The 16,408-nt window shown below is 36.0% G+C and overlaps 2 protein-coding genes across 2 annotated transcripts in view; one reads left to right on the forward strand and one right to left on the reverse strand.

Annotated features, from left to right (window-relative positions):
• The first annotated feature begins 515 nt into the window (after nucleotides 1–515).
• LOC131046326 (uncharacterized) lies at nucleotides 516–3,761 on the forward strand. The gene is made up of 4 exons (XM_057980044.2): nucleotides 516–686; nucleotides 813–936; nucleotides 2,518–2,806; nucleotides 3,008–3,761. Exons 2-4 carry the CDS (start codon nucleotides 832–834, stop codon nucleotides 3,394–3,396), a joined length of 783 nt encoding a protein of 260 aa, XP_057836027.2. The 5' UTR covers nucleotides 516–686; nucleotides 813–831; the 3' UTR covers nucleotides 3,397–3,761.
• Nucleotides 3,762–11,923: 8,162 nt separating this feature from the next.
• The window catches only part of LOC131859776 (uncharacterized), a 43,933-nt gene continuing 39,448 nt past the window's right edge, over nucleotides 11,924–16,408 (reverse strand). Inside the window, exon 2 of the mRNA XM_059213824.1 lies at nucleotides 11,924–12,050. Coding sequence (XP_059069807.1) covers nucleotides 11,924–12,050 — 127 coding nt within the window. The remainder of the gene's footprint in view (nucleotides 12,051–16,408) is intronic.

Genomic DNA, 16,408 nt, shown 5'->3' on the forward strand with positions numbered 1-16,408 from the left:
TAATAATCTTGCACAAAACCTTATGAAAACTTTGGTGAAAATTGAACACAACGGTAATGTTTATGTTTATTAGTCGAAAAACCAAGAACCAAACCCAGTACAATGCAATAAATGTAGGGGGGTTTATTATGTTGATAAGTTTTCAGGTTGGCTGACCAGAAAATGTGATCGACAAAGAAAAATTAGGAGAGTTAACAATTTTCCAAGCTCAAAAGCCCACACTAAAGCTTATCGGCTAATTAATAGAAGATAATTAATTTAATTAAAAAATATAATTTTAATTTTTTTTTTTTATGATTTTATAAGACAAAATAAGATAGCTCCAATTGATATCTAAAACATTTCTTTAAATAGATTATTTAAGATATCTTATACTAATGATATGTCACATTTGAATAACATAAACATCAAAACATAGATAATAACCTAGTCTATTTATGCTTTTATTCGTATGCGTTTCATTGGTTCCACTAAAGTGAAGTTATTTTCCTTAACAAATGTAAAGCAATAGTAGTATGTTCGATGAAGATGTTCTAGAGGGATCTCGAGAAAGTAGCGAGGGAATGTATATTCTGATATTATAAAATTGACACTAGCAACAAGAGCAAGATACGCGAGGGTTTGTGGAGCGGAGGATTGAGAGGGTTTGAATTTTTTAATAAAATTCTTCGATTACATTTTGTAAAGTACGAATCTGAGTAAAAATCATTGCCCAGATTATATTTTTATGTTCATTTGATTTGGCGGGCCAGTTGCAGCTATTCTTTTGCAGTTTTTGATACGATTTTTTCTTCGCATATTTTCATAAGCAGGGGAATTCAGAGCGTAAAAATGGCGAATAGCTTAAATGGTCGTCTGAAGAGGAAGGGGACGGCTGACATTGAAGCAGAATATAGTTATGGCGATGTCTTAGCGTCTACAAAAAGATTCCGGCTTGTAAGTATTTCGGGTTTTGATTATAGCAAGGGTAGATTTCATGGCGGGATTGTTTGGTGGTTTCATTGGATATGTTTTACTTCAAATTTATGGAATTGCATTTCTTTTTATTTGTTTTTAGAATACATCATATACTTGAAAAAAAACCAAGGAAATGGCAATGCTGGTTTTTGCTTTCGTTTGGAATTCCTAGGGTTTCACAAATCAAGAAAATTTGCGAGATTTAGATGAAAAACTCTAGGATGCTAGGGTTTATAGTAGTTAGGGTACGTAAGCTCCATTGTTAAGGGTTGCAATTAATAAAGTATTTAACTTTCATTTCAGTTTTCTATGGTAATGGTATACTTGAAAAAGGATGTTTGCTGGCGTAAGTTGGATATTTAAATAGTACAAACTGTGAATCGTAACTGAAGAAATTGCAACTGAAATGTGCTTCATAATGCTGCAAAATTTCTGATCAGGGACAGTTTTAAGGAACACAATACTCTTAGTTTAGAAATTTTGGTCAATTGTTTCGATATTAAATTCTAAATTCTGTAATCATGCAAACATGTTTTTCAGTTTCCATTTGTCATATACAAATTTGGTCAATGATCACAGAAATAATTAATACTCTGTAGAAAATGGAGTCGACCCTCTTTCCCAAATCTTTAGAAGTTATGCAAATAGTTAATTGGCCAAGATTAGTTATTAAAATCTAAAGTTATTATTCATTCTGGCTCATTTTGCTACACTCTTGTTGCTTCTATACATATTTTGTTGCATGCTGGTGTCGTGCAGAAATTGCATGTGGAAGTTGGGACCTCTTTTTTTTTGTACGTGGGAGTTACTTTTCTCTCTCTGTTATTTGTCTTCAGGGGAGGCTGGAATGTACTTTAGTTCATTTTCACTTATAAAACTAATCAGAAATGACCCCTCCATGTGATCTCTTTGTCTGAGATTGGTTTGTTTACAATTTTACATCCAAGCTGCAAACTTTGAAGGAGAAACATGTTGCGAAGGGAATAATTATCAAAATTTGATGTGCTCTGTGTTTACTTGATTTATGGATTACATTAGATTTACCTGCGAAATATTTAAGTTTGGATTTGATTTTTTAGTTTTTAGCCTATTTTTTAATTTATTTTTAACATCTTCACGATGCACAGAGTGTGCTTGTTATGCCCATTTTTTTGTATAAGGTCAATTACATGTCTTGCTATCATTAGAATATTTGTATTTGGTGATTCTGTATATATGCTTTGTCTTCTATCTGTATAAAAGATGTTATTTGGCAGGAAAGGAAGATCAGGTGGTCAGTTGCTATGAGCCCAACTTTTCTGGAAATGTTACTGATATTTAAATGTCTCCTTTTACAGTTATAGAAAACAATTTTAGAAATATAATAATTTGCTTCTTGAGTAGGGTAAAATTGTCACCAGCGGAGATAATTTTTCTGTTAATTAGCAATTTTTCAATGTATTGCCATTGCTATATTTCAAGAGTGGCTGACCCTGGGCATGTTATTGATGGGTAGCCATTGGAGCGTGTTTGATTATGTAATTTAAAGATATATCTGATGTGGTAAAAATTGGATAACAGAATCCGGAGTTGCCAGTGTTTTGTGGAGAGCGAGGATTTTTAGGGGTTTCATGTGATGACACACTAATGCAAATACCGGAAATGCCAAATTTCGTGGAAATATCAGAATTGCAGCAGCCAGCCGAGCCTTCTGCAATGGCTACAGAACCTTTATCATATGTTCCCAATGATGAAAAGGCACTCGTGCTCTACAAGCCAATCAATCCACCAATTTTTCCAGGTCTTCCAGCAGCTGGCTCTCCTGATCTTCCAATCAAATTCAACATGAATTGCTTTTCAAACCATAAGGGTACTAATCGTTATGCTTTTTATGTTTAGTTTTTTTGTTAACAGGATTTGTTGCTAAGGGGTAAAGGATAAACACACTGTAGTGGTTTGTAGGTATCTTCTATTCTGTAGTGGAGTTGGTTGTTTTAGTTGTAAAAGAGCTCAATATAAAAATAGTTTATATTGTAGGAGATATTAATTTTTTCTGTGTTGTTGCTAGCAGCATGGGAGATTCAAGGGAGGGGAAACTTGCCTGACCTATTTCGTCTTGCAAGACGATCTGATCCTGCATCAAACATGAAGATATCAACAAGCCAACCCGTAGATAATCGCCTTGCAGTGGTTCCATGGACGCCTTCCCAATTTCCCACATGTGTGCAGGAGTTGTCATTAGATCAGAAGTCAGGTTGTGATAACGTCACTGAGAATGAGGACCACATGATGATGGATGAAGATAATGTGGCTTCGATGGAGGAGGATCCGATTCAACCACCACAAGCAATCACTGCATGTAATAATGTAGTAAATGAAATCAACAGTGATGGATTGCAGTGGCAGCATTGCATGACCCCTCAGTCGCCACTCAACCCACAGGTGATGTGGTCTTATTAATGACTCTCTGAACTTGAAGCCTCTTTCCATGATGAAAGGTATGGTACGTAAGACTAGTCCTGAATGGAGAGATTGAAAATTTTTCTATATAGAACTTGGAGGAGGCAACAGTGATGGAGTTGGAGGCTGAGTTATTGTTTATTCTAAGATGGATTTGAGTTCATTTTGAGCTATATGCATATATTTTTCAAAGCAAATCCTACATGTCTGATGCTCATCGATGAAGCATCTTTTCTGTGATTACTGTTAAGACATGTAGTTCTTTTGCTCTCTTTTTTACGCTTCAAGATTTTCGATCTGTATCTTGGTCTCAAGACCCCCACAAGGATTATCTAATATACTGAAGTAGACGCTTTCCTCCATCAGATTTGTGTTTTTCTTCACCTCTCTCTGTAGAATTTTAGTTGATAACAGAGTTAAGACTCCATTGCAACTTGATTTGTGTGTATATATAAAAATATATATTAGTATATTACTGATAATTTTTTTCTAATTTTCCTTTTTTAAAAAGAAAACACATTTTTAGATTTTTTTTTATCTTTATAAATGTGAAAAGACTACAGAAAAAATCCAAAGGTATTATATTAAATCATATAGATTTAATGACTGAAGATGCAGATGATAAGTGGAAGTGTAATATATAAGAAAGAAAAACCTAGGTCAGTTGTTTGAGTTTCTAAAACCTCTGCGTTGAAGGCCAATGGAGGTTACCTCTCCAAGATATCAACCACGAAAATTAAGATTACAGTTCTGGAAGTAGATGTTAATTCCTTTTTAAGTGATGCATCATAGCAACAGTTTTGGGAGTTGATAGACTGATAAAAAATTGTATTCTTCTCAAGGTTTGTACATATAAGATGACTGGTTCCTTGAAAGCATTTTAGTATTAATATTTAAGAGCACGAGGTTGAAATTAAATTTTGAATAGGCTTGAACATAGAGTCCCTCACTAGACCGCAAGGGATACCATCTAAGGTTGATATAATCAACTAGAAAAGCAATTGAACTAAACAAGCTTTCGGATACTGTCTTGTAGGTATCGTCCAAGATTATGAATAAGGGATACCACGTAAGGTTGATATAAGCAGCTAGAAAAGCAATTGAACTAAACAAGCTTCTGGATGCTGTCTAGTAGGTACCGTCCAAGATTGTGAACCAATCATCCCAACATCTATTAGCCAGGTTAGTCTGTAGTCTGAAAAATTACAAGTCCAATGTAAATGCAAAGAAAGAATATAATAATCAATCTGGATGGAAGGATTATAATCAATGGTAAGGTCAAAGGGGTATTACTATTGATGATAGATATCTGTACGACTGCCTTAAATATCTACTCAAATGAATTCCATTGCCTATCATAAACCAATCTATAATTGATCATATAGCCAAGCATTTATCACACTTTTTAAATTTTTAGTCCGTTCGGATGTGTTGAAACCTGTAATAAGGTTTGGAATGGTTTCTGTCTTGACAAGATAATCTAGGATGTGTCATAAATTAATGATGAGATATTGACAAAGTGCCTAGATGCCTCTTAGCTGTAGATGAATGGTCTTGAATCGTCTTCTGATAGGTAGACGCAATTGGTGTAAGATCTTGCTATGAAACAAACACTACAGATTCCGCAGAAGATATATGCATGCCATCATTTAATGAATAATCCAAACTGGCACTTTCATGTGTAAAACCAGGCTCAAGTGGAGCAACATCTATTTTACCTTGTTTCCAAGTCCACTTCCTTTATATCTCATATGGCATATAGACTTCGACTCAATACCATTTGCTTTTACGAGAAGTAAAGTAAAATGAGAAGTGGACCCAACAACAATGATATTTAGAGTTACTAACAACATAAACATCAATACTATTGCGAAATATCATCTTCTGCATCAGTAGAATCATCAATAATATGTTTAAATTCAGTTATTTCAACTCTTTCTATGCATAAGATATGATTCTCAATTGAAATGTAGCAAAATTTTGGTTCTTATTTTAAATGTAGTAAAGTCTTGGTTGGTAATTTAAATGGAACAATTTCTTCATTCTTGTAAATGTAAATAGACTGTTATTATTTTCTAAGCAATCAGAATTCTGAGACAACTAGTTTAAGGGTTTTAGCGTAGAATATAAGGAATGTAAAACCGATTTTAATAGTCTTATCGATTTGCCTCTGCAGTTGAAAACAAATGATTATGTTTTACTACTGATCACTGTATTGTTTTCTCCTATCGAAATTATCTTATTCAACGGAGAGGGTAGCGTATATATATCATTTGCTTCCATTGGATCGTGCCTCCACAGGGGGTCGCGATCCTACGTGGAACCACGGTAGCGTATATATATCGTTTGCTTCCATTGGATCGTGCCTCCATAGGGGGTCGCAATCCTATGTGGAACCACGTGGTTCCACATAGGGTCGTGACCCCTGTGTGGAGCCACGATCCTTCTACACCGGCGATCATTTCCTTAAGTAAACTCAACGATGCATTAACATAGCATAGCAATTTTGTTAGTTAATACTAACTAAATTTAATCTTAATTAAATTGCACTTGACAGACTTAGTTTCTGTGCGCTGATAAAAATAAGGAGATAGATTTATTTTTTCTGAGTGTTACAACTGAGACTATAATTAACACTCCCTCTTAGTCTTAGGAGTATAGACCTAAAACTTAATTGAGCTCACCACTAATCTCATGAGAATTACATCACCTAGGTGTGAAGTATCATCGCGTGATACTCAGGATATACTCACTTTGATATCCAATTTTAAGTATCAGTCTGTGATACTAAGGATATACTCACTTTGATATCCAATTTTAAGTATCAGTCTGTGATACTAGGGATATACTCACTTTGATATCCCTGTTATAGTATGTGCACTGACATTAATCCGCTTACATAATGTCTACTATAACTTATCATATTATTGATATTCAAATTTTCTGATTTTCAGTTTATATGATCTTTCAAACATTTATAAGATCGTCACCTTACAATGTTAAAATACAAGTGTTCATTAACTAAAGAATTGTCATCCTTTAGGAGTGAACACAAGGAAAGGTTACATACTTCATATACTTAGATATATGACCAAGAAGTTTACATAAATTTTAGACATCAATTACATTTTAACCATACCAAGATACTTCCTGAAGTGATCAATTTTCACTCTTGCTAGGGGTTTGGTGAGAATGTCAGCTGTCTGATCTCCTATATTGACATATTCCAATCTTATTACCTTTCTCTCTGTCATGTCTCTTACATAGTGATATGGGATCTCAATGTTCTTGGATCTATCATGAAAAACTGGATTCACTGAAAGTTTAATGCAGCTCTGATTGGCACAATGAATGATAGTAGGCTTCAGACTTTCACCAAACAGTCCTACTATCAATTTCCTCAACCATACGGCTTCCTTAGCTACCATGGATGCAGCTATATATTCAGCCTTTGTGGAGCTCTGAGCTACGGAAGATTGTTTTCTGCAGATCCAAGATACCATAGCTGACCCTAAGCTGAAACAACATCTTGAAGTGCTCTTCCTGTCTATCACGCTTCCAGCCCAGTCTGAATCAGAGTATCCATGTAGGTTCAATGCAGTGTGTTCATAATGCAGTCCATAGTCCAAGGTACCTTGTAGATATCTCAATATATGCTTTACTACAACCAAATGTATTTCTTTGGGTTCAACCATGTGTTGGTTGAGTGCATTTACTGCATAACATATATCAGGTCTGGTATTGACTAGGTACATTAATGATCCAATAATCTGTCTGTATAATGTTGGATTTGCAAATTTGGAATTTGCAGTAGCTTCTTTTAGTTTATGTAGGTTTGTTTCCATAGGAGATGACATTGGCTTACAATTCATCATTCCAAATCTCTTCAGAATGTCAATGGTGTATTTACCTTGATTTAGATAAATACCATCTGGTTTTTGCCATACGTCTAATCCAAGGAAATAATGGAGTAGACCTAAATCCTTCATCTCAAACTCTGAAGCTAGTTCCTGTTTGCATTTTGCAATGAGATGATCTCCGTTTGTAATTAATAAGTCATCTACATATAATATGAGTATCAACATTTCACCTTTGATTATTTTGAAATACAGACTTGGATCAGCAATGTTTTTAGACAAACCTATCTCTAATAAGTAACTGTCAATTCTTTCGTACCATGCTTTAGGGCTTGTTTTAATCCATATAGTGCTTTCTCTAACTTGCATACATGTGTTTTAGCATTATTTACCTCAAATCCCTCAAGTTGCTCTAGATATACTTCTTCAATTGTTCCATTCAAAAATGCAGTTTTTACATCCATTTGATGAACTTTCCATCCTTTAGATGCTGCTATAGCCAGGATTGTTCTGACAGAAGTGTATCGTGCAATAGGTGCAAATGTTTCTTCATAGTCAATTCCTTCCTTCTGTGAGAACCCTCGAGCAACAAATCTTGCCTTATGTTTTTCTATACTGCCATCAGCAGCATGCTTAATTTTAAAGAACCATTTAGAAGATACAACTGATTTTTCTTTAGGTCTAGGCACAATTTTCCACACATCATTCTTTAAGATAGATTGATATTCTTCTATCATCGCATCCTTCCATACTTGTTGTTTAAGAGCCTCTCGGGCACTTGAAGGTTTCGCATTTATCAGGTCTGTCATTAGAGTAACATAGCTAGAGAACTTTGAAGGTCTTTTGCTTTCTCTAACTGTTGCTCTAGGTGTTGCAAAGGATTCTGCTTCCTGTACTGTTTTAATGGCCCATAGTGGTCTCTTCCTGGGATTCTCTGTTGTAGTGTTCTCAAGTTCCAAGGTGATATGCTCAGGATGGTCCCTCTGAGTTTCAGAAAGAGAATCTTCTTCCAAATTAATGGAATTAGTTGGGATTTCCAGTGTGATGGAACTCCTTGTTCTGTTAATAGCTATATCTTCCTCAAATATGATATCTTTGCTTAATTCTATTTGTCTTTGACCAGGGATGAATATTCGGTAGGCTTTAGATGTTTCACTATATCCTACAAAAATCCCTTTCTGTCCAGTAGGTTCTAATTTAGTTCTTTTCTCCTTAGGTACATGAATATAAACAGGACATCCAAATATTTTGAGATGGCTAATATCAGGTTTAATTCCAGTAAAGACTTCTTCAGGAGTTTTGTCACCAATATGAGAGTGAGGACATCTGTTTTGAATGTATACAGCGGTATTAGTGGCTTCTCCCCAAAGTGCAGTTTCTAGGTTTTGATCTAACAACATAGCCCTTGTTGCTTCTACTATTGTTCTATTTTTTCTTTCAACAACCCCGTTTTGTTGAGAATTGTAGGGTACAATGAACTCCCTCTTAATCCCAACATTTTTGCAAAACTCTTTAAATACTTCTGATGTGTATTCCCTACCATTGTCAGTCCTAATAGTTTTGATTTTCCTACCAGAGTGATTTTCTGTAATAGATTTGAACTCTTTAAATTTCCTAAGAATATCTTCAGATTCTTTACTTTTAAGGAAATAAATCCAAGTTTTTCTAGAAAAATCGTCTACAAAGATTACATAGTATAATGCGTTTCCTAGTGATGTTTCAGACATAGGCCCACATAAGTCAGAGTGAACTAGTTCTAGTACTCCTTTAGTTTTTCTAGAATTGCAGTCCTTTAGTTTTTCTAGAATTGCAGGGAAAAGAGCTTTTAGTGTTTTTCCCTAGTGCACATCCTTTACAAACATCTGAATGAATTGGCTTTAGTTTAGGTAGTCCTGTGACTAATTTCTCCATAGAGGGCAGAGCACGAAAATGTAAGTGCCCTAGTCTTCTATGCCAAATTTCCGCTTGATCTATGACTTCATGAAGTAAGATTTGATTTGGCTCATTACACAATTCATATAGGTGTCCTTGTCTGTAACCAATCACTTGTGCTCTTTTGAAGGTGGATGTTTTTGGCCATGCCATTACCTTTCCTTCTATGAATGAGACTCTATATCCGTCATCCTCAAGTGCAGAGATAGAGACTAAGTTCCTTTTGATGCCCGGTACAAATAGTACCCCAGTGAGTTGGATTGAGATTCCAAACTACAGTCTGATTGTACATGTTCCGACACCTTTTACAGGATGTGCAGAGTCATCCCCTATTGTTACCTCTTCATTTGATCCCTCTTCTATTGAGTCTAGTAATTCTCTGAATCCGGTGACATGTCTTGACGATCCACTGTCTATCACCCAAGTGTTAGACTTGTTTGAAGCTTGACTTGATAGTGCTGAATATAATACAAACTTCTTAGATTCAAGTTCTGTGTTCCTCTCTACTTTGGCGAATGATGCCTGCTGTTTTACTTTATCAGGACAATTGAATGACATGTGTCTGTATTGATCACATCTATGACATTGGATTTTTGACATGTCTTTCTTATGAAAGCTTTTCCCATGATGGGATTTTCTCTTCTTGCCTTTCTTACGGGAGTTGGTATTCAAAATGTGGAGCCCCTCATCTTTAGTTTTGTGATTTCCCCCTTTCATTTGCCTTGACTCTTCAAGGAGGTAGCCATCCCTTAGTCAATCAAATTCTATAAATTTATCCTTTGCATTTATGCCTTGTTTGAATGATTCCCAGGATTCAGGTAATCCATCTAGAGTAATCATTGATAGTTCTTGCTTCTCGACATGATAATCAAGTTTTTGCAGTTGATCTCTAAGTGAACCTATCCTCATGAAGTATGAGTTTATTGTTTCACCTTTATTTATACTTATGTGGTTCAACTGTCTTTTTAGAGCTAGGGTTTTGCTTGGATTGTTTATCTCATACATCCTTTCAAGGGTTTTGAACATTTCATAAGCGTTGTCATATTTTAATATAAGTGGTATTATGTGATCCCTTACTGCATCTATCATGATTTTTACAGCTTTATCATTTCCTTCATTCCACACGGTTTTCTCAGGTTCGTCTGCAGGTTCGGGCTCGTCTTCTTTTATGAATTTGATTACTTTGTTCTCTTTTAATACTATCATAATTCTGACTTTCCAAGCCACAAAATTTGCTGCTCCTTCGAGTCTGTCCTCGAATCTGATTGTGTTTGCCATTTTAGAAATCTTCGATTTGGTATGTAAACTTCGCTTTTAGTCTATTCGGATCTTAAGTAGTTAGGCTCTGATACCATGTAAATGTAAATAGACTGTTATTATTTTCTGAGCAATCAGAATTCTGACACAACTAGTTTAAAGGTTTTAGCGTAGAATATAAGGAATGTAAAACCGATTTTAATAGTCTTATCGATTTGCCTCTGCAGTTGAAAACAAATGATTATGTTTTACTAACGATCACTGTATTGTTTTCTCCTATCGAAATTATCTTATTCAATGGAGAGGGTAGCGTATATATATCGTTTGCTTCCATTGGATCGTGCCTCCACAGGGGGTCGTGATCCTATGTGGAACCACGTGGTTCCACAGAGGGTCGTGACCCCTGTGTGGAGCCACGATCCTTCTACACCGGCAATCATTTCCTTAAGTAAACTCAACGATGCATTAACATACGTGGTTCCACAGAGGGTCATGACCCCTGTGTGGAGCCACGATCCTTCTACACCGGCAATCATTTCCTTAAGTAAACTCAACGATGCATTAACATAGCATAGCAATTTTGTTAGTTAATACTAACGAAATTTAATCTTAATTAAATTGCACATGACAGACTTAGTTTCTGTGCGCTGATAAAAAATAAGGAGATAGATTTATTTTTTCTGAGTGTTACGACTGAGACTATAATTAACAATTCTCAATTTAAATATTGCAATTATGTTTAATAGCAATTTGTCCGTTCTCAGTTTAATTATTGTAATTTTGTTTAATCCTTTCCAGTGATTCACACAAATGTATAATTTCTTTCATAATTCAAGCAATATTAATTTTTTTCGTTAATATTTGTCTTTATAACAAAATTTGTCGCTTTTTAAGCAACTCATTGATACTAGCACACTGACTAAATGCAACAAGCCTGCCTATCCATGGCTTTTAACTTTTAAGTGATCCATTTACTTCAGGCTCTATATGCCACGTCACAATGGCACAAGGGCAAATCCCTTATAGCAAACAGTCACAGCCCCACATAGCAATCGAGATTAATTATAATATGACTCATATATGCAGAAATTATCTGAACGTTACATTTATGTATGCGACAAATCTTTTGTTCTTGTAGAATTGTCTTCATTAGCTATGTTATGGTATGCTTTAATTAGTAGCAGTAAAGTGTCTTGAACGCACTAATTTAAAAGTTTCTCCTTGCACAGTTTCTTGTTTTCATGGGGGCTTGGCCATATAGCCTAAGTTCAAACTCTTAACAAGCTGAATGCTCTAAATGACATTGTAGAAATACTTTGAACCTTTAGAATTTATTCTGGATGGATTCTTTTTAATAAGAACTTAATATATTCCCTCCATGGGGATGCGTCCATTGCCCTCAAAGTGCTGTCTCCATCCCTGATGGTTTTTCGGGTATGGTGGAATGGCAGGGGATGTCCCCTAGCCATGTCCAATAGTCTTCAAATCTTTGTAATGTTTCTGAAACTTGTTACAGAAATAGGAAACTGGCAGGGATATTTTGCCATCTCCAAGATGGCAGGGGATGTCTGAGATGCCCCTTGACTGTCCCGGGGATAGCCATACTTCCTGAACAGCAAGACAAGTTTTTTTAATGTTTTAAAGAATTCATTCATGATATTTAAACAAGACTGATAAATGTATCATGACATCATTATAACAGCAATATAACATGATAGGATTAAAAAGCAGCAATAAATATATCTTAAAAGCAGTATGGCAATAATAAAATTGATCATGGCAGCAATGTCACTATTATACCATGTTACCCCAAGTTTCCGGGACGGGGGGACGGGGGGACGAGTTTCTGGGACGGCAAATTTTTTTCCCAAATTTGGGGACGGGGGGGACGGCAAAGGGGACGGCTGTATAAAATATAGGGAAAATTTAAAATATATAGGAAAATTCTAAATGTTCATATGAAAACATGGATAAAGCATGCATCTATACATTATATTCATATGAAAACATGGATATAGCATGTGTATGATACTATGAAAACATTTTAGAATGCAAACATCGAACATACAACATTATCAATAGACTCAATACTCAATATGCACTCATAATTCAGAATTTCAATTCATTCACATTGTCAATATGCATATCATAATAGATATTAAAGAAATAAAATACATAATGGAGCCTAATCAGACTCAGAGGTTAAATTTTCACTACTTCCATCAGCGCAGTTCCCCCCTATATTTTTTGACGGGGGTTTGGGGGCAGCGCCCCCAACTTGGGGTCAAGGGGCATTGCCCCTTGCGGGGTCAAGGGGCAGCGCCCCTTGCGCGCTCCCTGTCGCGATACAGGGCGGGGTCGAGGGGCAGCGCCCCGCGAGGCCAAAAATACTTTTATTATTTTATATAGGCATCGGGTGTTATTTTTCTATTGGCAAAAAACCCTTCATGAGATATTTCACTCCCTCAATTACGCAAAAAACATCATTAAAAAAAATTGAAAATACGACATTTTTTATTTTAATATTTTTCCCTAGCCCTAGATGTGGGGGACGTGTGGCCGTCCCCGGGACGGCTGGGACGTCCCCAATCCGTCCCCAGCCGTCCCCGGGACGTACGGACGTCCCCCACAGCTAGGGAAGCCGTCCCCCCGTTTCGGGGACATCCCCTCAAAATTTTGACAATTTGGGGACGGGGGGGGGACGTCCCCTGGCCGTCCCCAAGTCCCCGAAACGTCCCCGGGACTGGGACGGGGGTTTTCAGGTAGGGGACGCGTCCCCGGGTTTCGTAGCTATTATAGCAACAATAAATATATAACTATATAGATTTGTAGCTAATGATATAAGTTATGTAGCAGTGAACAGTAACAGCAACAAATTTGTTTCTGATGTCATTGTTTAAACCGTAACTCAAAGTCAACATCAATATTTTCTACATGGTATTATTGTAGGTTATTATTGTCAGTTGGAAAAAGAGGTTAAAGATGCATTGGCCATGATCTGGTACAATGTATTATTGTGGTTAAGTGCAGACAAACTATTTCTTTGGAATGTGGTTGGTGTGAGTCAGTTATCGTTGTTAGTTGCAAAAGAATTAAGGTGCATTGGCTGTAGTCTCGTATATTGTAGTGTTGTGTGGGAAGTGCAGACAAACAATTTCTTTTTGGAATATGGTTGGTCTAGAGTTTTTTGCAGAGATCATATAACATTGATAACATTGTTTTAACAGCGTCATGTTATATTGTCGCTGATATACTGATGTCCATGAACTTGTAGAAATTTCTATTTTCTCCATTTTAATGAGCAGTGTGTCATGATCTGAATGGATATACATGGTACTAGGGTCACTTTTATATTACAAATCGAACCACCATAATCTAATATATGGTACTGAGTGCGATAAACAAGTGCCAGAACTGGGTAAGTTCCTATAACACATTTCCTTCGGCCCCCACCATTATTAGCACACTTTTTAAATCTCACTGGATCTAGATATGCAAGCTTCCACGGCTACTGTGGGCTGGTTCACAAGGCCATGAACTTTTTTAAATACACTTACAATTATCCACTTCCCTGCTTTAAAATCATGCATTTTTGTCAGTTGTTATCTGGTCTGTGTCTATTAGCTCATAGCCAGTGGTTGTTATAAAGGAATTTTATAACAAAATGCATTTTAGCCAATTGGTGTTGTTTAGATTGTGACTTCGAACATCTGCCACTTTCTCTGATTCCTCAATAAGTGAAACTGTCGTAAGGTTTGGAAAGCCAGAGAGTTGATAATTGATTCCACATTATTGACTGTCCTTCCTCTTACCATTATGTACGGCCATTTCTGCAATACATTTGCAAAATATATTTCAATTTTTTTTTTAATTAAAGTAAATAATCAATATTATTAACAGTTTTGATCACCTTTGTAGTTTGAATGCATGGTTGAAGATTTGATATTGTGCTCTTTTATCAGTTTCAATGATTTCAATTTCTCTGTATACTCCAAACTTTGTATATGCTCTGTGACTTCCATGAGGTCTTCACTGTCAAAATCTCCAATGCTGTCAAATGTTCCAGGCCTTTGATTTCTCAACTTTGTTACAGCTTTCTATTTAAATTTCTCTATATGGTCCAAACTTTGCATAAGTTTTGTGACTTCCACGAGGTATTTGCTGTCAAAATCTCCAATGATGTCAAATGTTCTAGGCCTTTGATTTTCTGAATTTCGTTACAGCTTTCTATTTAAATTCCTTTGACGAGTCTTCAAAACTTTGGTGCTCATCTAATTTGCAGCACTTATGAAAAGGTAAACTTCAAAGATTTATGAGACCACAAATCTCCTTATCTCCTTGAGCATCACACAATAACTAATTTTAAATGGTCTTCACTGATGTTGGCAATATTTCTATAACTATTAGACGGCTATTTTCCTCGAGTACAAGATTTTCAAGGTTAGGACTAGTGTCTCGCGGTATTAATATTGTTGACACTACTAGTGTAACTTAAATATATGTATCTTTTTCACGAGTGGGTGCTCCAGCTGCAAAAATGAGGGAATCCATAGGCGATTCAATTTTAAATTTATCTGCTTTAAATTTGCAAAATGAAGAACCTGATATTCTGTGAGTGGGCAGCTATAAATCCCCAAATGGTGAAGCAGAGTCATTTTCTCAAATGTATTTTAGGTAAGGCTTCCCTTCTGACTGGACTACATATAAACTACATATAAATCTTGTAACAGACTCAGATATTCACAGGGTTGGGTAACTATTTCAACGTTTTACAATTTCATATATGCAGACTGCAAGCAAGACAATTTTGCAACAAACGACTCACTAACTTGAGCACTTCCAATCTACCCGTTGATTAATGTTCCATCCCTTAAACCTGTATAATGAAGATACAGCTCTCTCAAAGATGTCATAATTGGGATTTGATGAGGCAACTCTTGTGATTCCTGGCATCCACCAAATTCACTTGATTGACCTTTTTTGTGTTTTCTAGCAAATCCAATGTTAACAAGAGCATGACATATTCCCAAATTTTAAGATGTTGAAGATTTTAACAGCTGCTTGAAAGAACCTAGTAACTCTTTTAACTTTGCTCCATTGGCTTGAGTCGATACGGCATGTTTACTAAATTCCCAAAACAGTTTGGCAGTGAAGACAGCACTATACAGCTGGTTAACTCAGGTGCTTAAGAGATCGGAAATTGGAAGACTCTTGGGGCAGATTCGTCACTTGAGTTTCAGAGGCAATTATCTTTTTCAAATGCTTGAAACATCCTATTGAGGTTGGAAACCTTTGTAATTTATTGCCGTGAATCAGCACTCTTAACTGCAATGAAGCCCGTGCATGGGACAATTTTCAGTTCAGTTCAGTATAGTTCAGTTACACAGAAAGCATGCAACACTAAAGATTGTAAGATTGGATGTGGTCCGGAACAAATAGTAAAGAAAATTCTTACATTGGCATTGGCCCATAATTTTCTTTTGTATCCTCGAGCCAAAAAAATCCTAATTTTCTTAGTGAAAGCCATGAGGGATGCGTTCTCTTCTTAAAGTAGCCCACAAAACCAGACACAGTTTTTTGACGGTATGGCAAATGATTTGATGAGTCCATATGCTCCACTAATAAGTTTTAATCCAAGAAAGGAATTTTGAGGCCACCTAAACTTCTATTTTAGATTCCCCTTAAGCTCCATGAACTTTAATGAAGGCAATGCTACACCAGTAAAATCAATCTTTTTACTTGCACAGACGGTATTTCTTGGATGGAAATACTTAAAAACACAAAGTTGTGGCAGGAAGCAAGTATATGTAGAAACCTGATAAAATAAAATATTAAACAGAGGAGAGCTCACCTGTGCTTGTTTCAGAGTGTTGATTATCTCTCTTGATGCTTTAAATGCGAAGGTGATTGACTATTAACGAGATCCCTTACCAAATCCCTCTGATACTCCTGCATGGTTTTGCAAT

This window comes from Cryptomeria japonica, chromosome 2, assembly GCF_030272615.1.
Source record: "Cryptomeria japonica chromosome 2, Sugi_1.0, whole genome shotgun sequence".
Classification (NCBI taxonomy): Eukaryota; Viridiplantae; Streptophyta; class Pinopsida; order Cupressales; family Cupressaceae; genus Cryptomeria; species Cryptomeria japonica.